The sequence below is a fragment of the Prunus persica genome, chromosome G8, assembly GCF_000346465.2.
Source record: "Prunus persica cultivar Lovell chromosome G8, Prunus_persica_NCBIv2, whole genome shotgun sequence".
NCBI lineage: Eukaryota > Viridiplantae > Streptophyta > Magnoliopsida > Rosales > Rosaceae > Prunus > Prunus persica.
This window is the reverse complement of record NC_034016.1, coordinates 17,972,750-17,997,089: the sequence shown is the minus strand read 5'-3', so window position 1 is coordinate 17,997,089 and position 24,340 is coordinate 17,972,750. Positions and strand designations below refer to the sequence as shown.

The 24,340-nt window shown below is 35.4% G+C and overlaps 1 protein-coding gene across 2 annotated transcripts; it reads left to right on the top strand.

The window, feature by feature from the left end:
* Window positions 3,136-21,591, top strand: LOC18768332 (Niemann-Pick C1 protein). 2 transcript variants are annotated; one of them, XM_020570094.1, is made up of 39 exons: window positions 3,136-3,340; window positions 3,815-3,891; window positions 4,335-4,434; window positions 4,549-4,656; window positions 5,578-5,694; window positions 6,232-6,382; window positions 7,005-7,249; window positions 7,379-7,570; window positions 8,811-8,887; window positions 8,955-9,072; window positions 9,264-9,347; window positions 9,987-10,082; window positions 10,169-10,270; window positions 10,504-10,572; window positions 10,745-10,840; window positions 10,909-11,016; window positions 11,664-11,777; window positions 11,952-12,035; window positions 12,620-12,748; window positions 13,421-13,619; window positions 13,710-13,853; window positions 14,024-14,067; window positions 14,307-14,390; window positions 14,501-14,569; window positions 14,650-14,726; window positions 15,545-15,614; window positions 15,989-16,138; window positions 16,567-16,632; window positions 16,715-16,859; window positions 17,066-17,130; window positions 17,231-17,296; window positions 18,517-18,610; window positions 19,169-19,205; window positions 19,296-19,353; window positions 19,511-19,621; window positions 20,018-20,085; window positions 20,716-20,782; window positions 20,863-20,931; window positions 21,177-21,591. In XM_020570094.1, exons 1-39 carry the CDS (start codon window positions 3,296-3,298, stop codon window positions 21,258-21,260), a joined length of 3,879 nt encoding a protein of 1,292 aa, XP_020425683.1. In that variant the 5' UTR covers window positions 3,136-3,295; the 3' UTR covers window positions 21,261-21,591. The 2 variants fall into 2 exon arrangements, with proteins under 2 accessions (XP_020425683.1, XP_020425682.1); XM_020570093.1 differs by having other exon boundaries at window positions 14,018-14,067.

Below are 24,340 nucleotides of genomic sequence, written 5' to 3'. Positions count from 1 at the left end.
ATGAGTTACCTGACTATCTCTTTTTATTCTAGAACCATTTTTTGTCTCCATCCAACAACTGTTGGACAATGAAAGCTCTCCATCTATTTAAACTTTCATTCCCTCCCGATTTCAACATTCTCAACTTACCTCACATACAACAACTGTAGCTTTGCAAATGTCATCCACGCTTCACTAGAAACAGATTAACCCACCTTTGCAACTCACCATCTATATAAACTTCTATTCCCTCACACTCCCAATCTCAACTTTTCTTTACTTAGTTCTTATCTCTTCTTCTTACCTCCATACAACAAAAAATTCTAGTTTTCTTTACTCAGCTTCTCATCTCTTCTTCACTGCTTCTCCTTCAATGAAACCAAATATTCCACACTTTTATCAAATATTAGGCACCACTTTTGCAGAACCTCTGATGTTAATTGATAGACGTGGTCCAAAAAATTCAAGACTAACGAGGTTAAGAAATACCTATACACCTGGGCAAAACATCACAAATGCCCGTAACAAGCTTGTGTTCACAAGAGAAGCATGACATGATATCAAACCAGTTGAGAACAAGAAAAAATGAAAGGGTTTCTCATCAAGGAATCCAGAGCCCAATCCTTTTCAAGAAGCTACTCAAGCCTTCACCCAGACTCACAGAAGCCATAAGGTTTTTTTATACCGGGACATGAACTTCCCTTTATTGTATGGAACGCCTGTGATGTTGATACAATACCATGCATGTGCTCATACACCCATGCCTCTAGCAAAGTCATGTACCCAGCAATCTGTTTCATCTTAGACCTCGAAACTTGGCCTAATTGTCTATACAACCATGCTAAGCACCCAGAACCTCATGCATAACCAGCAACACTATCAAGGTCTCTAAGTAGTCTAAGGTACACAATTTGGACTCTTGTGCCAGTCTTGTCAACAAACAAAGTGCAACCCAAGAGATATAGCAAATATGATCTGGGCAAATACATGATGTACTCCTCTGAATCTGCCTGAAACATTGGAGAATCGCGCTCGTAACCATGACAAACTCACATACTCATCACTGTATTTGTGCAATTATTTAGTAGCCTTTTCATCAGTCACTCCTAAGTAATTAACTAACAACTCGAAATTTGTGTCGTTATCATCTTCAAGCGGAGCAACCTCTGCACCAGACACATGAATGCCTAAAATAGATGATACATCATCCAATGTAAAGGTATGCCTAAAATAGATGACACATCATCCAATGTGATGGTTATCTCACCAAAAGACATGTGAAAGGTGTTTGTTTCGGGATCCCACCTTTCAACGAATGTAGATACCACAATCTTATCTGCATTCTGATAAGAACACCTAATAAGTTGCTCTAATCTAGACCTCTGAATATACCCTTTGAATATACCATTATTTGAATTACCCTACCCATTCCATTCACAAAGGGTAGATGTCTTCGACATGCACCTAATGGGCTCACGTTCCTAGTTAAAAACAAAAAAAATATTTAGGTTAATTACCATGAACCAGACTTATATTCAACTTTCTATTGTCACAGTAAAATGACTTACCTGGTTATTCCAAATTGCAGCTGCTATGTGAGTTTTAAAACTCATAAGTAAAGATGGATCAATGGGACCTACTTGAGATGGCTCAGTAGGCTCGACATGTACCTCAACATTACTATCATGAGTAGCAGCTACATCTTCAACCTCTGCGTCAACATTACTATCATGAGTATGAGCTACATCTTCAACCTCTGTAGTATCCTCAAAGTGATCTTGGGAAGCCTCTCTCTGTCTCCTCGTTGAGGCTGTGGGACATTGTCCATTAGGTCGAGATGATGAAGCCTCAGTAGGACCTATGCGAGTCCTTTTCATATTTAAAAAAATAATATTAAGCACACATTCAGTAACGTATTCGGTAGATGATCACTAAAAAACGGAAACAAATTCGGTGGACTATCACTGAAAAAAGAAAACATATTCGGTGGAGTACCACTGAAAAATTGAAATACATTCGGTAGGCATCTCCTGGAAAATGGAAACAAATTCGTTGGACTACTACCGAAACAAGGTAACGATTTCGGTGGTAACCACCGAAAGTAAAATTAATTTCAGGTTGAAATTCAGTGGACTACCACTGAAGCAATGTAACCATTTCGGTAGTAATCCACCGAAACGAAAATCCAGTTTCGTAAAACCAGGTTCGAACCTTGCACCTACAAAGTTGGAATCAATAATTCAAATCAGACTTTGGCTTTTCAAAACTGAAATCAAAACTAGGCTTAATCAACACTTAGAAACGTAAATATAGAAATTAAAATTGAAATCAAACCTTAGCTCTTCGAAGGATTTGTGAAAACTTGACAGATTGGTGATGGATGTTTGTGATGGCTAAGGCAATGGTGGTTTGCGACAGGGTGAGGCGTTTGAGGTTGGCTGTGGGTGTGATGGCTTTGTTTCAGAGATAGGTTGTGCTATGGGTTCGGGTTTGCAGAGATGGGTTGTGCGATAAGGATTGCATAGATGGGTTGTGCGATGGCTCTATTTCAAAGGGGATGAGGTGTGCGGTGGAGCTTGTTGTAAATCTGATGGGGTATGTCTGCAAGAGGAGGGAATTTTCGATGCGGTGGGGCTTGATAAGGGATTGGGTGGGGTTTGATATCAGATGGGGTGTGTCTGAAAGGGAAGCGGGTTTTCGATGGGTGATGCATGATATGTGATGGAGTTTACATAGTAAGTTAGGGAATGAGGTTCATGAAAGCAATTTAGGAAGAAAAATGGGGTATAGTGAGTAAATTAAAATTCAGTGGGGTGTAAAGAGATTATAGAGTGCAAAGAGCAAATAGTGAGGTTCATATAGAATTTTCCTAAATAATGATGTGACATTTTAATTTCCCCGTAAAAAAAATTTGGAAAAAAATTTTATTGCTCGAGTTCCCGGTAAAAATTTCTACGGGTAAACAAAAATGAAGCGCAAAGTTTTACCGTTTTGCTTCTGGTAAAAAATAACTTGAAAAAAAAATAATTTCGTTTTCGCTGACGTTAACAAACGGCTATCTCACTAACCCACGGTAAAACACCGCGTGTCACAAAGCAAGAATATTAAAAGTAGCCAAAGTATCATTATTATGACTCATCCACATTATGTCGCGTGTCGTACTCCCATTAATTTGCAGAAAAAAAAAATTTGCAAAAAAGACGTTACACTCATTCTCTCACCGCAGTCAACCAACCTCACCTTCTCGTTTGACTCTTGCCCAACCAGTAAAAAAAACCAAGAACCTCTCTCTGCTGCGATCGATCACTCACGAACAATGGGGTGGTGTCTGGGTTTTGTTGCTGTTTTTTCTCTGTTTCAGGCAAGAAACCTTTTTCCCTCTTTGATTATTTTGTTTTTGTTTTTATGAGAACAATATTGGGCTGGTCTGTAATGATTGCTGAAGCGATAGATAGCCTCATGGGTAGTTCAGAAATGTTGTTGGTTGGGTCCTTTTACTCATTTACTTTCTGCAATTCTTTTGTTTTGTGTAGATGTATGGTTAATTTGTTCTTCTATGCAAAAGAAACTTTATAAAATCTGTTGGTTTGTAATTTGTAGAGATAAGATAGTGTTTAGAGAAACTGGAGACCCAATTGGATTATTTATGGAACTATATGAGTGATTATTGAACATGGAGCTTTTGTAGTACTTATTTGATGTTGTGTATTCAGTTTTTTTTCCCAGTGATGTTGATAAAGTAAAGTGCTTGCTATAACTGGTTAGCTTTTTCTGTTCTTTTGATTTCTTGTTTTTTGTTTTTTTTGTTTTTTTGGCTTTTGAATTGTTGCTGTAGGTTGTCATCTTTGCCTCTTTAACTAGCACCGAGAAGACGGATTCACGGGCTCTTTTGATTTCTGACGTTACATCTGGGTAAGGCTAGTTTGCTCCGAGGCTAGACTTGTATAAACTGACTGGTTTTCTCCATTTTTTTTTCCTTCTACTTCTGAGTTTTGTTAGCTTGTGGTCCTTTCATTAAGGTGATGTACAAATGAATTTATGTTCTGCTGTGCTAGTTGTTACGTAAATGTTCATATTATGTTACTCACTTAATGGTTCTTTTGGTGCACTGATTTGGTTAATGTCCTTTATAACTGCAATGGTGATGATCGAGCAGTGGCCCATTGAGGTCTTTACGGAACTGATTTCTTACCCTGCAATGACACTGCTTTATTTATCTTTTGTTTATCATTCTTGCTTGCTTGTGTTACCCTATAATGACACTGCATCATAAATGGCGTGAAGCTGCGACTTACCAATTTGTTTCCATCCTATCTTCTGTACAAGGATTAACATAGTTCTGGTCTTCTGGTTAGGAAAAGGCACTCTGAAGAATACTGTGCAATGTATGATATATGTGGAGAACGCAGCGACGGGAAAGTCCTGAATTGCCCTTATGGTTCTCCCTCTGTGAAGGTACATCACTTCTGGCTAGTTGCAGTGACATGAAGACCTATTTTAATTTTAATTTTATATTATCCCCTTCAATGCTGCATTTTGATGGTTTCTGTAATATTACATGTTTTGTAGCCTGATGAGCTATTTTCTGCCAAAATCCAAAGTTTATGTCCAACAATAAGTGGGAATGTTTGTTGCACGGAGCTTCAGTTTGAAACATTGCGGGCACAGGTTCAACAAGTAAGACTGCTTCTACCACCTTACTAAATTCAGTTATTAAGGTCGCTTCTATCACATTTTATATGGACTTAGTTATTATACAATACTCAGCTAATGTATCTTCATAATCTTTACACCACTTTATACGTCTATAATTGATGCCATTTTCTTACTTGATTTTATTATGGGGAGTGGAACTTGTTTGTTAAGCAATCACTTTTCTTTGTTCTTTTTAAAATTACACTTATCTCAAGATAAAAGAGGATGTTATTTATTGAAGTTAAAATTCATTGACTTTGCGTCAAATATTGTATAACTTTGCCCCTTTCCATAAACTTTGTCAAAAAATCCGTTAAGTTTGCTGATATTGCATGAGTGGGACCATTTCTTGTGTTGTTAATATGTGGAACTTACTAATTGTCAATGGTTTGTTAGTATCTAGAACCATCATTGCACTCATGTAGTTTACTCCTTTTGATTTTCAAATTACCACAGCACTTACTATATAGTCTTGGGTTTATAAAGATCGTCAGGTTGTTCCTCTATGTATTTCTTGTGGACACTGAGTTTCCTGAATACATGATGGCTTTGATTAATGCTATGCCGTGGTTTATAGTGTTTGATTTGTTTAATTTTACCTAATACTAACACTTTGCTTAGTTATCAGGATATGAACCTTGTTCAGATCAGAGCATAGAACCTGTTCTGTTTGTGTTGTTTATGTGTTTTTTTTTCCATTTGTTGTGGATATTTGTGTGACTAAATTGCTTCAATGGTTCCGTTTGTGTATACAATCTAATGCAATAGTTAGCGTGAGCCTTTTCAGTAAGTAGCACATTTTTTGTTTTTGTTTCATATTGGCTTTTTTGTATACATCAGTCTAAGAATTCCTAGCTATGCCTGTTGTTATACCTCAACTTTGTTGTATGTAATCTTTTGCAGGCAATTCCATTTCTGGTAGGGTGTCCAGCATGCTTGAGGAACTTCCTAAATCTTTTTTGCGAGCTTTCTTGCTCTCCAAGTCAGAGTCTGTTTATCAATGTGACCTCTGTGTCTGAGGTCAGACTTGATGTTATTGTTGTTAAACTTGTTCAATAATCCTATTTATAGCCTCGTTATGGTACTTTTTTGGCATTTTGATTTTGTTTTTGCTGGTAACACTTTTGTGCTTATAAACATGTTTTAGTGCCTATGAACTCATATATTCCGTTTCAAAGTTGACTATAAGGTTTTCTTGGCATAAATACCGCCTTATGCTCCTAAAATGGTTTTGTTGCTCTCCGTTTCTACCTTTTTCTGTAGGACAACATCGATTGAACTAAAACATCTGTTAATGAATGTCAGTTTGTATAGTCACTTGTTTATTCTATGCAACTTGACGTGTAAACAAAGTGTTTCTCATGTTTTTTCCATAAGATATTGACCCTTGCATCTTAATACTATTATACTGTTGGTTAGTAAAAGATTGCAACCTTTAATCATTAAGTCTATCTAAGAACCATGAATTTAATGAAAGCTCCTATCATATATCTTTTTAGTCCCACTTTTTATTATTATTATTTTTTAATAATGATTGACCTTTTTTTGTCGTTTCAGGTTAATGGCAATACGACTGTGGATGCCATTGATTTTTACATAGCTGACACTTTTGGAGAAGGGCTGTACAACTCTTGCAAGGATGTTAAGTTTGGGACTATGAACACACGGGCAATAGAATTTATTGGGGCTGGTGCTAAAAACTTTGAAGGTGACCTACTATAACTCTGGGGGGTTTACAACGTGCAGTAGACAGTCTATTGTTAGATCACTTTATATTGCAATTAATATCTTGTTTTCAATGTTGTGTCCATCGAGTTTGACTGTCTGAGACTTCTAGGTGTTTCCTTCCATTGAAACGTAAAGTGGGATTGTATATAATGACAAAAGTGTCCTTAAGTTTTAAATGATTTACTAAAATTATCTATTATAGTTGGGGTATAATTGAATTTTCATAAACAATGGTTGACAAGGAGAGTTTTCTGAAGTATAGTATTGATTAAGGACACTACTTCCCTCCTTCCCCGGAAGGAGGCATTCCTACTTCCTGCAAATCACAGTTTGACACATGCAAAAATAATTCATGAAAACCACAAAAAGAAAAATCTCTACACACATGTCAAACTGTGATTGACAGGAAATAGGAGTTCCTACTTCCAGGAAAGGAGGCAAGTATTTTCCATTGATTAATGTGAAGTTAAGGGTCATACCAACTATACACAGGCTTGTCATGGCCCTGAGGCAGGTAGTTCAGATGTGACACCAGAATGTTTGTCCCTGTTTTTACATGAATATACTTCGAAGTTGTAATGGTTCAATTTGCATTTCAACAGAATGGTTTGATTTTATTGGTGAGAAAGCAGCCCTCGGTTTCCCTGGTTCACCTTATGCCATTGACTTTAAATTGACTGTTCCGGAGTCATCTAGAATGGAGCTCATGAATGTGTCCGTTTATTCATGTGCTGACACTTCACTGGGCTGCTCTTGTGGTGATTGCCCGTCATCTCAAGAGTGTTCTAATCCTGAACCTCCTCCACAGAAGAAAGAGCCATGCTCCATCAGAATTCTATCTATTGAGGTTGGAGTTGATCCAATACACATTTTATTTTAATGTTGTCTAACTAACTAATTTGTTGCTTTATTTGTGTGTCAATTTAGCCTTCTGGTACATTTAAATAACTTGAGTACTGACCATTGATGCTTCCAGGTAAAGTGCATTGACTTTTCTGTTGCCATATTGTATATTCTCTTAATTTCTGCTTTCTTCGGTTGGGGCTTGTTTCACCGGACAAGTGAAAGGAGGAGAGTTGAATCTAGCAAGGAACCATTGTTGAATGTCATTCACGATGATGGCATTGACTCTGTTAACTTGCAAAGGGATGAAAGTGTTGTCACAAAGGTAAACTTGGACTTTTCCTTGAGAGACCCAATTTATTAAAGAAAGAAATCTGTTCTAACAGTGGAACAGAAGTCTACCAACCCTGGATTAAGCTACCAAAACAAAAAAACAAAAACAAAAACAAAAACAAAAAAAACAAAAAAAACAAAAAAAACAAAAAAACCACAAAGAAAACCACAATGTCCTATCCAATATTTTACAAACATCTGCATTTAATTATAACCAAATATCAGGAAAAGAAAGATACCCTGACCTATTAGATATGGTCGGACATGATATTTGTTTTACTTTTGGTATTATTATTATGTCATGGATTACCTTTAACAATAAACAAATGCTCCTTGGTTTTAGATTTTATTTCTCTGTTCTTTGTCCGTTGTTAGTTTCATCAATTGGTTGCTATAGTGAAGTTTGTGCTGACATTTGAGTCTGGGCATCTTTGTCCCATACTATATTTGTCTCTTAGATACCTGGAATGTTTTCCGCTTTAATTTACTATAAATTAAATCTCTAAAGCCTGTATCTTTAGTTGGTTTCTCCTGATGGACTTCTTGTCCATCATGTTCTTTACTTCTATGTCTTTATGTTAATAAACGTATTGTTTCTTACATAAAAAATCTCTACAATGTGATTTTACATTTGATATTTGTGTGTTTCATGTCAAAATCGAAGCTGTGCATTGAGATTATTACTGGAATAATAGGCTTCTGTCTACTGGTTCAAACTTAAGACCATGTTAAAAGTTAAGGAAAGCACATTCAACTAAACTCTAATTGTTTATCCAATTTTTTTTTGAAATTGATAGTATAAATTAAACAACATAAATCTTCTTGTCCAATTTCTAACATATCGAGGACCAGTGTTTTTTTTTTTTTTTTTTTTGAGGACAAGTGCTTGAGTATTTGTCTTAGGTCTCAGTTTTGTCGTGTCTTGCATATTTGATAACCTTGGGCACAAAAAAGGAGCCCAAGGAGTCGTGCATTTCTTATGGTTTAGGAGCTTTTTTTGTAAGCATGCATTACAATAACTATTTCTATATTGGTATTGAAATGCAGTAAATTGTTATTTTAGGTTGCTGAGAAGCTGAGTAGTAATACCATTTAATTGGCTTTGTGCAATGTACTTTTTGGATGCTTATTTTGAAGTCTCAACTTAATCTTATATTCAGTTTGTTGTAATGCTTTTCTAGTTCTTTTAAGCCATTGGCCTTTTCTAATTATAATTTTTATAACATTATCAGGGCCCTGAGATAGATCCTCAAGTTACAAAAAGGATCCAATTAGCTCCTCTTCAGGGATATATGTCAAACTTTTACAGGTCAGAAACTCTACCATTGCTTATGGCATATGGAGTCTATGCTGAATAATTTTCATTGTCTATGCAGGAGTTATGGAAGCTGGGTCTCCAGAAATCCCACATTTGTGCTCTTTTCATCGGTGGCAATTGTTCTTGTGCTGTGTGTAGGCCTAGTTCGTTTCAAGGTGGAGACACGGCCAGAGAAGGTATTATATTTTTCTCTCTTTTTTATTTTATCATGCAAAAAAGGCCCCTGTGATACTGATGCTCCAATTTTCACTTATATTCTTTTGTTGTCAATTTTTATTATAACCTTTGATGTAATTAGTATTCTTTCAGTGTTCTTATATCCAAAAGAAAGAATGTTGGTCAAGCATTGATATGTAACCTTTTGCAGCTGTGGGTAGGTCGTGGGAGCAAGGCAGCGGAAGAGAAACAATTTTTTGATAGCCATCTTGCCCCCTTTTACAGAATTGAGCAGGTCTTAGAACTGTTTTAATGTTTCACTTTGTGTTTCATTAACTGTGTTATTTGTCTGTAATAACTTCTCATATCTTTTCATCCATTTTTTTTCCAGAAATTACAGTGGAAAAACCTGACCTAGCACTCCGTGCCATTTTTAATATATTACAAGTTAGCATATAAAGTTACTAAAGAACATAGAATTTAATTGAATATTAAGTACCCCAAATCAATGATGTTGCTGTTAATATAACAGGTTTTAAATATTGAGCCTCATTGTGAAATTGAATATTTTGTTATCAATTTTGTGACTTACTTGATTTTTCCCATCAAGTAAGAAATCCCTTTAGTTAAAAGTCCTAATTAGATCAACCAAAGTGTATTTAATCAGATTTCTTTTGGTAAGTCATTAGAAGTTTTTTTTATTTTTTATATATAACTAAAAGTACATGACAAAAACAAAATAAATACCATTGAAAAGATTGTAACATTTTCTAAAGCCCAAAAAAAAAGAAAAAAAAAAGTTGAAGGGGAGGATTTTGAATTAGAATAATTAGAAACCAAGAGTTACAATGCCATGATTCTGGTATGGGCTGCATGTGATTTAGACCAGGTAAAAACGTTATGCTTTAGATGTCGGTCTTTGTTTCTGTTTCAGCTCATAATAGCGACCGTGCCCGATCCGAAGCATGGCAAGTCACCAAGTATTGTCACAGATGATAATATTCAGTTGCTTTTTGACATACAAAACAAGGTGACTACTATGTGTTACTATGTGTTTTTAATTTTGTATTTTTTCCCCATTTTAATGTGATTTTGACAATTACTGAGTTTCAACAGGTTGATGGAGTTCGTGCTAATTATTCTGGCTCAATGGTAGCTCTGACAGAAATTTGCTTGAAGCCTGTTGGGCAAGATTGTGCCACCCAAAGCATTTTGCAGGTTTTATTGCATAAGTTTTGTTTCTACTGTTTCACATGTTTGGTTGTGTTTATTTAACACAACTGGCACAATAGCACTGAGGGAAGGTCTGCGCTTGGCAAGACCCAGTGACTACACCTTGCTTACTCGTGCTATTTTTGTGATTTCCCCTAGTGATTAAGCAACTTTGTCTGAAGTTATCATGCCTACTACATCACTGACATTTTATTTCTTTACTTTTCTCTGTTTGGTAGTATTTTAAGATGGACCCTGAAAATTATGACAGCTATGGAGGAGTTGTACATGCCGAGTATTGTTTTCAGGTAAACTGCAGTAACCACCTAGTATTTACCTTTTAGACAGTGATTGAAGGTTTTTATTTATCAACTTCTTAAAGGATAACTGTCTGCTTATTTTTAACCCATCAAAAGCTTATTCTAAAAGCATTAGTGTTGAATACTCTGATGTACATCCCCATCATTTTCCCACCTGCAGCATTATACTTCTGCAGACACATGTTTGAGCGCATTTCAGGCTCCACTTGATCCAAGCACTGCCTTGGGAGGATTCTCAGGAAACAACTATACAGAGGTAGCTTAATGATCCTTTTCTCAGATATATGTGTATCCACTAATTCTATGATGATCTTCGAATTTCAGGCTTCTGCATTCATTGTCACCTACCCAGTTAATAATGCAGTTGATGATGTAGGAAATGAGAATGCAAAGGCATTGGCTTGGGAGAAGGCTTTTATTCAGTTAGCAAAGGTTTGAGCACTAAACATCTATCTATTGCATTGTTTTTGTTAGTGACATGTAATGCTTGTCTATGAGCATTTTAGATTGTATGCATAAATAGCATATAAATAATTGTTGCATTTGTGTGATTGATCTCCCAGTGTATCTTACTTCATCTCATGCCATCATATGGTTGCTGCATCTTAAGTTTCTTGTTAGTAAGGTTTTGCTTTAATGAAATTTTTTCCTTCCATGTACTGATTGAGAACTTATAAATCCTATTATAACTGTGCAACTTTTGTAGATTGGTCCAATTTCTTCATTTGGATTAGTTTTTTGGTTAAGAACTGGAAAGTTGAGGTGTATCTGCATTCAATTACTGTGTTTACTGCGTCTCCTTTCCCATTTAACATACTCTCACGTCTTACCATTCATTTAGTGTTCTCATTTTCACTGTTTTGCAAAATTCATGCTTCTTTGTATTGCATATCTGGTGAAATTTTATTGAGAAGAGGAGACCCTATCAAAGCTATATATATTCCGCTTGGTTTGTATTTCTGCTCTTATATTTGCTATTCAATTTGCAAATGAGCTCCCACACATTAAAAAGAAAAAGCCCTTGAGTTAGTCAATAAATGATACTTCCATATTGAGATCTGAAGCAATTATGTTGACAGGAGGAACTGCTGCCAATGGTTCTGTCTCGGAATCTCACTCTCTCATTTTCAGCCGAAAGCTCAATTGAGGAAGAGTTAAAAAGAGAAAGTACTGCAGATGTTATAACCATAGTAGTAAGTCTGAGACTTGGATGTCTTCATGTTACTCAAGCAATCCATGGCAGATAAATTTCATCATGCCATCTTACACTCATGAACAAAATAAATAAAATATTTATACTTGTTGCTGAACGTTGTACTTAAATAAGTGCCTTTCATAATTATTCTTCTTTTCCTACATCATATCAGGTAAGCTATGTGGTAATGTTCGTTTACATATCTCTAACCTTGGGAGATGCACCTCATTTATCTTCTTTTTACCTCTCATCGAAGGTACGATTTAAGCCTTTGTTCAAGTAGTCTGATATTCCTCATACCATTTGCCAGCATGCATATATATATGCATGTTGTATGCACTAACGTGTTATCCTCTACTGCTTGCTCATCTAGTAAAGTTACTTTAACTATTACTATATAATACTACTTCCGCTGCCAACCTTTTATCATCCGACTCTGGTAACCCCAATGTTTTATCATGATTTGCTACATTATAGTATGTGGATGATATGGTGTCAACGGTTGTCTCTGTTGAACAATTTGTTTCCTATCAAAATAAAATGAAATAAAAAGTTGTCTCTGTTAAAGATTTGCTAGTCATTGAGTGATAGCAAGGGTACAGACAACTAGTATTCGAGAAACGAAGATTAACTTGTGAAGGCTTGTGTGTGATCAAGTTGGAGGGTTATGGTGTCTTTTATTGATGCATCACATATCTTAGCAACAATCACTAGAAACTAATCAAAGAAGTATCACAAGAACACCATGTATTTGCCATGTTACTTCATGTCCATGTGGCATACATAGCATTGATGAAGTTTTCAGATGTGCTATTAATTTTTGGATTTGATGATTTGTAGGTCCTACTTGGCTTGTCCGGAGTCATGCTTGTTGTGCTTTCTGTCCTTGGATCTGTTGGATTTTTCAGTGCTGTTGGAATTAAATCTACATTAATCATAATGGAAGTCATTCCTTTCCTTGTTCTGGCCGTAAGTTATTTATATAAGTACTATGGGTGTCAGTGTTACTTATGTCCTGTTATGGCAGCTGTGTTCTTTATTGATCTTAGGCCCTGTTCATCTAGGAGATACATGCTGAGTCCTGGTATTTTTGCTGTTGTTAATACTCATCAGTAAATTAATAAAAACACATTTACTACACTTTTCCTCCCTTGAATATTTATAGAACGTTGTTTATCCCTTGTTGTAACTACCACCACTTTAGAATCATAAATCTGGATTCAAGCATTCACTGGAGGAACTGGAAAGGATAGAGAAAAAAGAAACACAGGAGAGTCATACCACTCTCTTTTGGCCTTGTACATTTGGACTGTAATTTAGGTTTTCTATTTTCTAGGTGGCTTGAGATAACTTCTTCATTAGTTTGTCTTCATACTGGATTATATTTTTATTCATTTTTCGTTCTTCAATCTTTCCATTTGTTGCCCTTAACTTAGATAAATTTTTATCTGTTTATTTGTTATTTACAGTACCTAATAGTTTCCTCCACCTCCAAACCCTCCCTTCCTCATGTTCAATCGCAACCTTCTCTTTCAAAAGGGGAAGAGATCTTTGGTTGAACCCCCCCATCTTTTCTCTTGTGTACTTTTCTTTGTCTGATATGATATTTCAAATGGTTCTCGTTTTGGTTCCCATAATCAGGTTGGTGTAGATAACATGTGTATACTGGTACATGCTGTGAAACGGCAACCACTGGAGTTACCTTTAGAAATGCGAATAAGCAATGCGCTGGCTGAAGTTGGCCCATCCATAACGTTGGCTAGTTTGTCTGAGATTCTGGCATTTGCAGTTGGAAGTTTCATTCCTATGCCAGCTTGCCGTGTCTTCTCCATGTTTGCAGGTAATTTTTTTTCCCCCTTATCCTAAATCAATTACTTTGGAATTTTGCTTTTGCCAGTACATTGACGTATATCCACTATTTCTATTACAGCCCTTGCTGTTCTACTGGACTTCTTTCTGCAAGTTACTGCCTTCGTTGTGCTGATATATTTTGACTTTTTGAGAGCTGAGGATAACAGGGTTGATTGTTTTCCATGCATAAAAGTCTCTTCATCTTCTGTGGAAACTAGTGAAGGTATATATATAGGCGTGCTGACATATTGTATCTGTGTATCTGTGTTGAAGTTGAACTGCCTTTCTAGTGCAGCATTGATTTGTCTATTTTAATCATGTTAGATCTACATTTTCTTCTCCTTTTTCAAATTGGTGTTAGTTCTGATCAAGTCATTATATAATAAGATGTAGGGATCCATCATAGAAGAACTGGATTGCTGACCCGCTATATGAAGGTAACATTTTTGTCTTTTCTTTTCTTTTGTTCTGCTCTGTTTGACGGAGATATCTGGCTACTAGACATCTTCATCTTAAAGGGGCCATGGTTTATGTTGTGTATCATGTAAAAATAATTATTTTTCCCTGTATTGGAGATTTTGAGAATGGGTGATATTTCTTGGAGAGAAGTAAACTAATGATTGTGTATATTCTTGTTCCTTTTCTTTTGAAAAGAATGATCATGGCTTTATTGTAGGAAGTGCATGCACGCATTCTTGGATTTTGGGTGGTTAAAATGGTTGTTATTGCTGTCTTTCTTGCTTTTACCTTGGCAAGCATTGTAAGTTGCTTATGGTTTTTTGTCACTCAATGATTTTTAAATAGTAGTTTATTTAGTTTTATTGTCTTGAGGCCTAACATAAACTTTTTACATGATTTTGATCCTTATAGGCATTATGTACTAGGATTCAACCTGGTTTGGAACAGGAGATTGCCCTTCCCCGTGACTCTTACCTTCAGGTCTCCGGTAGTTTTATGGAATCTTCTTACCCTAAAAGCTCGACTTTTTCTTCTTTTATAATTTAAGTCTTGCTTGTCAGGGATACTTCAATAATGTCACAGAGCATCTTAGGATTGGACCACCATTATATTTTGTTGTCAAGGATTACAACTACAGGTACCTGTGTGGTCTCCATTCTATTTTGATCTCAAATTTTCAGGTTCTGTATTCTTCCGGTATATTTTCAAGCTTGAGGATTATTGCAGACAGTGCACAAAATAAGATATGAAAAGGAAATAGAATAATTCTGTTATGAAAGGAAAATGGTGGTGGTTTTAATAGTGTGCCTCAGAAAAAATATGAGCTTTTGTTGTTTTCTTCCATTATCTGTTAGGTGATAAAATAACTTTATTAGGTAAGCACCTCTTTGACGGCCTTAATCCATTCTTAGAATGGACTTATCACATAACTAAGATGAGTACTTCGCAAGGGAGTTCCTTTTATTTATTTATTTCCTCTATCACTGGGAGATGGAGCTGTTGGAAGACATTGCTATATAATTGGAATTTTGGGTTGTCTCATGAACAAGAATAAAGAAACAAATAATCATTAAAAGATCTATAGTTGTCACATTAAATAAAATATTTTAAAATTGTTCTGATGGTACTGTTGATGACTAGGGCAATGGAAACATTTGCTTTTGTTGGGTTACTATTTTATAGTGATGATGGGACTGATGCCACTGCCTCTTATACAATGATGATGGGGGCATAGTAGATAATTGTTTGCCAACTTGGCATAGATACTGAGAAGAATTTATCATGATGCCTGCTATTATTTGTCTTTTTATGGCTGCTGTATATCAATACGTCTCTTTAACATAAGCCCCTGTTCTATGTCAAAGCATTTGCTTCATTATGATATACAAGTAATAACTGAGAAGAAATTCCTTTCATACGATGATTAACAGTCGAGTGTTTTTTTGGTTGTCTCAGCTCTGAATCAAGACATACAGACCAGTTATGCTCCATCAGCCAATGTGATTCAAACTCTCTTTTAAATGAGGTACAAAAATGTGGAGGGGTATTCAATTCTAAATTGGAAGTGAAGTAGGACCTTCTACCATGAATACACATTGTATCAATATGCACTAAAAATGGGCACTTCTAATGCATATTGATCTCAAATTTTGAATTGCTCACATTGTAATTTTGTGGTTTCTGTATCTCCCTCCCAAGTCTGGATGCTGTACAATTTTGTGTGTTGTCCGATAATTCCTTTTTCCTTGTGTTTATTGTTTAGCTTGAATTTGACCGCTCTGTCCTTTTATCTATTTTGATTTGGGCTCCGGACTGTGACAATTGTGAAGCATTTTCTCTGTGTATATGCATATACTTTTTTCTCCCTCTTCTTCAATGTCATCTTCTGTAATGTTGCAGATATCAAGAGCATCTTTAACACCAGAATCGAGCTACATTGCTAAGCCAGCTGCCTCTTGGCTTGATGATTTTCTGGTATGGATTTCACCTGAGGCTTTTGGTTGCTGTCGGAAGTATTTAAATGGTTCTTATTGTCCACCTGATGATCAGGTTGGTTTCTTTTACATGTCTCATTTGAAAAGTAATTTAGGAATATGTCGCTTTCATCCCTGGGACTTGAACTGCTTCTTACTATCATATAGAATTTTTTTTCCTTACATGATTAAAAAATTCCACATGCAGGTCCATGCATGCATTACACATACAAAAGACGTATATGTAGATTATGTCGCAAATCTGTGTTTTTGGATCTTTCTTTCTTTTTTGTTCAGCGACATTTTTAGTTTGGTGACTCAGTTGTGTATGCCAAATTGTGGTTCATTTGTAAGCTTATAACTTTCATGATTGCATTATTATACGATCTGTGATATATTTTTACCATATCCATTGACCAGTAAACAATAAGAATTCAACTTATGTGTTGTTCTCATGCTGTTTGTCAAATTACAATGTACTGAAGCTGACACATTTCTCTCCAGCCACCTTGCTGTTCACCTGATGATGGTCCTTGTGGCGTTGGTGGAGTGTGCAAAGATTGTACAACAGTAATGCCCATCTTATGCATACAGCTAAGATTAACCTTAGAAACCACCAGGGTCAAGAACTAACATTTTAAATTGGTTCCAGTGCTTTCGGCACTCAGATTTGGTCAATGATCGTCCATCTACAACACAATTTAGAGACAAGCTTCCATGGTTCCTCAATGCACTGCCATCTGCTGATTGTGCAAAAGGTGGCCATGGTGCTTACACTAACAGTGTGGATCTAAATGGTGTGTAAGATCAGAACTCTCTCTCTCTCTCTCTCTCTCTCTCTCTCTCTCTCTGTATAAAAATATCTATGTCTGTGTGTGAGATAGATAGAGAGAGAATTATGCTCTTAAATTCTCATGTGATGTGATTAAAACGTTCATGAAGCTGAAATCTTTTAATTGAATTAATAGTCTAATTTCAGAAACACTTGTGTTTTCTTTTTCAGGTTATGGGAGTGGTGTTATAAGAGCATCTGAGTTCCGTACCTATCACACACCACTTAACAAACAAGTATGGTTGTATGTTGAGTAAACTGATGCAAAAAAATTTCTTTAATTTGCATAACTTTAACTTGACAACCTGCTTTTGTTTGATCTTTCATTGTTCTCAGGGTGATTATGTCAATTCACTGCGAGCTGCACGGGATTTTAGCTCAAGAATTTCTGATTCTTTAAAGGTTAAAGTTCAGCAAGCAGCATGGTTCCATATAATTTGGAAATTTTGCTTGCACATACTTGGAATCAGATGCTTTGCTTTCCAGTTTGATTTTTGTTTTAAATCATTTTGGTACGAGGGGTGTTTTCTACCTAATGCCAAACTGTAGGACAGGCTAGTGAAAGTGCATACATTTTACATTGATAGAAACATATCTGGTCATAATGGAATTGAAATAAGCTACTTCTGTATGCAAGAGAGTGATGATGTTGGATGCAAGGCTGTTTCGAACTTTTTTCCATCAAATTTGATGCTTTGGGAAGGGGAAAGAAAGCTAAAATTCTTTGGGGCAGTCTGATGCAGGCAGTGATCTGGAACCTTTGGCTGGAATGTAACCAGAGAATCTTCGAGGATTTTAAGGGAGTGGGAGTGGTAGAGTTATGGGATAGAGTGAAGTTTTGGGCTGCCCTTTGGGCATCAACTTCCCTTGCTATCCTACAATTATGCGCAATCTGCTGGCTGTAGGATCTTAAGGGGTTGTCTTTTGATTGGCTGTTTTGTTTTCTGTGTTGCGTGGCCTTGCGTTTGTTTCACTGGCTATTGCTTCTTTCTTTTTGTCTGTGTTCTAAATGTCCTCCTTTTTGATCCTTTCTAATTTTGAATACAAAATGTTTCTATTAGAAAAAAATAAGAGTTCTCATTCTCAAAACATGTCATGTACAAGTTATGCCCGGAGGTCCATATTTCTAATATGTTATTTGGTTACTGCATGAAGAACACATCTTTCTATGTAGGAAATCACATTACATGTTTATAGACTAGGTGACTAATACATTCTTAATAATGCTGTTAGTATCTTTTTGGGCTGAAATAATGCTGCACGTTAGTTACATTAAAGTTTCATTTATTGAAACCTTCTCTATGAGAGTGGTGGTATCAATTTCTTGTTGATTGTGTTCAGAGTCTTCTTACTTGAGTATCACTTACTAAGAATTTATATATTTCTGGCATTTGCTCCTCTCGTGTTAACAATGTTGGTAACAATGTTGATTTGCATTAGCCTCGTCGAACTATTAGTATGCTTGTTTTCCCATGTGCTTTGAAAACAGGGGAGAGGAGATAAAGTGATGCCTTCTCCTGACAATTTATCTTTTCCTGCATCTTCAACATTTCTAAGCATGTACATTACTTCCTCAAGTGCACGTGGATCTCTGTCATGCTTACAGTGTTTCTTTGATGCAGATGGATATCTTTCCATACTCGGTGTTCTATATCTTCTTTGAGCAGTATCTGGATATATGGAGGACAGCTTTGATCAACATTGCTATAGCTCTTGGTTAGTATCTAGAACATTATATCAATATGCAGTTATGCATGGGGGCATACAGATCTACATGTAGTCTATATTTTTATTTTATAATATGTTGTTGCCTCTGATTATTAGTGCTTGTGTGTTCTTAAATAAGATATTTAAACTGATGGAAATTAGATATTTTAGTGCCTGAAAGAGATGTTTAACAGTTCTACGAGTAACACTCAGAATCTGTCTGCCCATTATATGACTTCTTAGTATTTGGGACTAAAGAACTGATATTTTGTTGTACTTTGATCTGTAGAGATTTCACTATTCCATCTAGATCTTTAATTTAAATGTTTTCTCCCTAGTGGGTAATACCTTTGGCACTCCTTAGTCATTATTTAGCTTCCTGCACTCCAAAATAAACGTTTTATAAATTCCTTCTCCCATGATGGAGTGCAAGAAGCTACAATGGAATTTCAACAGTGCTGACCTTCCTGATTTAAATTATTGCTTCAGTTTTGAACTTTAAGGACTGAATGTACATTTTCAGCTCTATAAGCGTTTACCAAAATATCTCATATGATGATATAACAGGTGCAATCTTCATTGTCTGTCTGCTTATCACTTCCAGGTTTCTATTCTTTCTTGAGCCCAGAAAACTATGTCTCTGTCACTTTAACTTGTAATTTTCTGTTTCTTTCTCATCTGATTTTAATGACAGTTTATGGAGCTCAGCAATCATTATATTAGTCCTGGCAATGATTGTTGTGGACCTCATGGTACGTTTACCTTGAATGTCATTAAAAGCTTCTTATTTTGCAGCAATCTTTTTACAATTGTGTGCCCTTGTATTTATTTCGCTTTCATGCCATCCTTAATTGAATTCCTTGAAATTCTTTCAGTTAGGAGAACTGACATACGTAACTGAACTTTCAGGGTGTAATGGCCATTTTGGATATCCAACTAAATGCAGTCTCTGTTGTAAATCTCATAATGTCAATCGGGATCGCTGTTGAGTTCTGTGTCCATATAACACATGCTTACTTGGTTAGTCTCAAGCCCTGTGGTGTCACGCTTATTTGCCTAATTCGTTTTTGGCTTGAAGATGAAGGAAATGCCCTACATAGCTGTAGGAATCTCTTTTATTAGAGCTGAATGGAATCTCTCTCAAGCCCTGTGGTGTCACGCTTATTTGCCTAATTCGTTTTTGGCTTGAAGATGAAGGAAATGCCCTACATAGCTGTAGGAATCTCTTTTATTAGAGCTGAATGGAATCTCTCTCAAAAAAAAGAGCTAAATGGAATAACCTTTTCTTATTCTTTAGTCCCTGGGTTGACATAGAAACTTCCCACCTGCCATTTAGATCTCCTCTCAATGGCCAACAGCCTTTCATTGGGTTTGATAATTTGCTACCATATTACCAACCTGTGCATGCTTGTGCAGGTGAGCCATGGCAACAGGAATCAACGAGCAAAGGAAGCTCTGAGTACAATGGGAGCTTCTGTCTTCAGGTAAACTGTTTACACTTTTGTTTAGCATTTCAGGTGTGATGACTGTGGCACTCGGTAGAACTCCATGATTGAGCTGAAATCTTTTTGTGTGAGAATTGTCTCAGACTAATATGAAATCTAAGAAGAAAAAGAGTTGCCTGATAGTATGCATTCAATGATCATTAAGCTTCTTAGTTACTATGATTAATTATAGAACAAGTATAATTTCTGTACAGATATACATATGTTTGATAAGGATTTATTTGTAAAGAAACATATGTATATCTGTACATTGAACATATGTTTTTATCAGAAAACATTAAGGATTTATTTCTTGGATGAGCCAAAAAAGTTGTGGAATTTGAACACTGAACATGCCTGCATTAGAATCATGTTAGAAGCTAATTTGTCCAAAAGCTTAAGTTGTTAGAGAAATATGATGTCTATTTGTAGGTTTCTTTGATATTTTTGCCTTTTAACTATCATCAGAATAACTTGAAATTAGGACACTTCGTTCTCCATCACTTTCTATGGTTTCAGTCCCATACTGCTCTATTTACTTATAAGCATCCTTAGGAGTTCTTTACTCGGAGCAGTGCTTTTGTCCACAACTAACAAACCAGTATATAATTGCTTGACTTGTTATGGCAGTGGGATTACACTTACAAAGCTAGTTGGAGTGATTGTCCTTGGCTTCTCAAGATCAGAACTTTTTGTGGTTTTTTATCTCCCCCTCGTTAACTTTTTAAGTTCTTTTGGCGATGCTGTGGATGTAAAGAAGCTTTCTGAACTTTGCAGGTTTACTATTTTCAAATGTACCTGGCATTGGTGGTTATTGGTTTCTTGCATGGGCTCGTATTTTTGCCGGTAAGTTTATTGGAGTTTCTTCCTGTCACAGCTACTACTCTGACACCCAAAGAAGATGGCTTTGCTAGCCACATATGCACTACTGGACAACCTTCTTTTGCTGGTTGAATGCTGCAAGTCACGTTTCGTTTTTCCCGTTAGTGTTGCGAATATTGTTGTCCTTATCCCATGGTGCCACTGTAGTTCCATAGGTTGGAGGCCACGATAAAATTGATTGAACCATGCTTGCCTTTTGTGGTTTGCAGGTGGTATTGAGCATATTTGGTCCACCTAATCAACATCTGAGTATCGATATTCACCAAGTTGAATCTTCTTCAGACTTGAGTTGATAATTGTGGAAGTGTGGCTCCACTTTTTTCGGGCCAACGTTCGACAGCGGTCTTCAAACTATGTGTGCTTGTGCATACATTCCGAGGCCCCAACTATATTGCAGTTGGAAACCTTGATATGTTGTAACAATTTGAAAACGGCCATATAAAATGTATCACAACACAAACTCTTGAAACTCTTGATCTTGTATAATTTTCATCCATTAGGGTTCTGTCGGTAATTTATGTATAAGAAAAGAGAGATGCTACATGGCCCACATTTATGTCTACTTATAATATACCTATGGCACCACCGCCGCTATTTTAATTATTAAAATTAAGATTAAGGTGAGCATTGTTTTAGTTAGTAAAAGTACAATACGAGTATTAAAAAACATGAATTTTATTGGGTCTTTAAGACGTGTACAAAACACGAATGTATTATTGAAAAATACGTACGTACGTGTATTTAACGTGAAAGTGCTAAATTCTTTATACGGATAATAACTTTGAAAAAGTCTAAAATATAATACTATTTATTTTAAAAAATTAAAACCAAAAACAACCCAGTAGAGCCGTGCGGCTATACTATTTTAAAAAAAATTAGAAAACAATCTATACTATTCTTAAGAAACATTAATAAAACCGATTATAGCCGCACGGCTAATTAAAGCAAAAACCCAGTATAGTCGCTCGTCTTAACTTTTTTTATAAAAAAAATAGAGTATAGCCGCTCGGCTATACTATTTTTAGAAAACATTAATAAACCCGAGTTTAGCCGCGCGGCTATACTATTTTTTAAGCATAAAATAACTGAGTATATCCGGACGGCTATACCATTTATTATTAAAAAAAAAAAAACAGACACGCCTAGCGATTAGTCGCCCACCTATCAAAATAAGTATAGCCATACGGCTATACTATTTTTTAAACAAAAACCGTAGAACAGCCATGCTGCGACACTTTAAATTCATTATATTTAAAAGGTATGGCCGGGCGGCTATACTATTTAACTAAAAAAAATTAACATAAAAGGACACTTTACATGAAGAATTCTACCACCTCTCTTACTGCTATACCCATAAATCTTTATTTAAAATTTTTGTTCTAGTTGGCAAAGATATTACAAAATCACCATCTTTCATTTTCGTTACGACAAGTAAGAAATAATCTTAGCCTCCCACATTCATTCATAGTTAGTAAAATACAGAATGAGAAAAAATATGAATAAAAATACGTACGTGTTTTATTCGGCAAAATTTTGGCAAATTACAACTTAAAAGTTTTGCCACTATATTTATTTAATATTTTAATATATATTATTTTTATTCAATAATATTTTAGACTTATTTGTATAATACGCGAATTTTGTGTGTCGTATTGAAAATTTTGTAAAAAATACATGTTTTTGAGATGAAAAATACTTACGTATAAGAGTATCTTCAACACTAGCTATTTTTTGGCTATTTGTTTTCGCTAGTCTATTCAATTTCAAAATGTTTCTACAACAATTATCAGCTATTTTAACGCAACATTTCAGAAACTCAATCTTATCCCCAATTTTCAGAATTTTCACATTCGGTATTGTTTAGGGGTGGGCGCGGTCCGGTTCGGTCCGATTCTCACCTCAAACCGGAACCGAAACCGGTATTATTTAACCGGTTCGGTTCGGTCCGGTTTAGGCAAAAAAAATTTCGAAAACCGGCCGGTTCGGTTCTAACCGGTTCCGGTCCGGTTCTGACCGGTTCCGGTTTTGAACCGGATTATTAATTTATTATTTTTTTAATTTTTTTTAAAAAAAATTTTTTTTTTAACTTTTTTTAATAAAAAAATTATAATAAATAACTTATTTTTTTAGCTTAAAAATGAACAAATAATCCAATTCATACATTTAGAAATTTTTTGAAGTTGAACTTGGAAAATTAGTGATTATAGAAGTTAAAAAATGGCATTAGATTTTAAAATTTTGTAAAAATATAAATATAAAATATATGACCGGTCCGGTTCGGTCCGGTCCGGTGCGGAGAGATGTAAAACCAGAACCGGAACCGGTTGGAACCGGTTCGGTCCGGTTCCGGTCCGGTTTGTTGATTTTTTTGGTCAACCGGTTTTTTTTCCGGTTTTTTTTCACCTGTTCGGTTCGGTGTTCCGGTTTTCCGGTCCCGATGCCCACCCCTAGTATTGTTTCCCAATTTTTGGAACCTAGTTTCCAATTTTCGGAATTTGTAAATATAGTATGTTTAATTTGACAAAAAAGTTTTTATTTTATTTTATTTTATTTTAGTATGAATATTGCGAATCATAGTCTAAAATATCAATAATATCGATGAAATATCGAGGATATTATTATTTTTTCGGATCACGGATATTTCGGAACGTATCCATACACATATCGTATAAATATCGATAATATCAATGTCAATAATTTCGCTCACACTTCAACAATATTTTGTCAAAATATCGCTATAATATCAAAAATGTCGATGTAATAGAAAAAAGGAAAAAAAAAACACAAAGCACGTGAACAAAGGGGATCCAAACTCCTGTCATTTCACTCCTCCAATGCCTTAACCACCATGTTGCTTATGTTTTTGTGATAATACGCAAAGAGGAACTATATGTAGTACTAAGTTACTCATGTATTTTATTATGCAATGTATAAAATGTAAAATATTGTAGTAAATCATTATATATAAATGGTTATGGTGTGTTTGATCTTCTTTCATTAATTATTATATCTTTTCTACACTAACAGTGTTTGTCAGCTCTCTATATAATCAACTTAAATCAGTTAAACCTATCATGCATTGCATTTCCTTCTAAATTTTTTGTGATAAACTAATAGATAATTGACGAAATAAACATCCTTCAAAGTTTCAATAAAAAAATTTCAATTTTTTTTTATTTACAATTTCCGTGGTTTTTATTCAATTTTTATCGATATTGATAATATCTCGATATTTCCATCAAAATTTCTGTATTTTTAGACTATCGATATTTTATACCTTGCTATGAACATTATTACAAGCTAAAATTATAAGTATATTGTTACAAATTCGGAATTTTCCAACTGCAATCATTTTCAACATTTTCGGATCCGA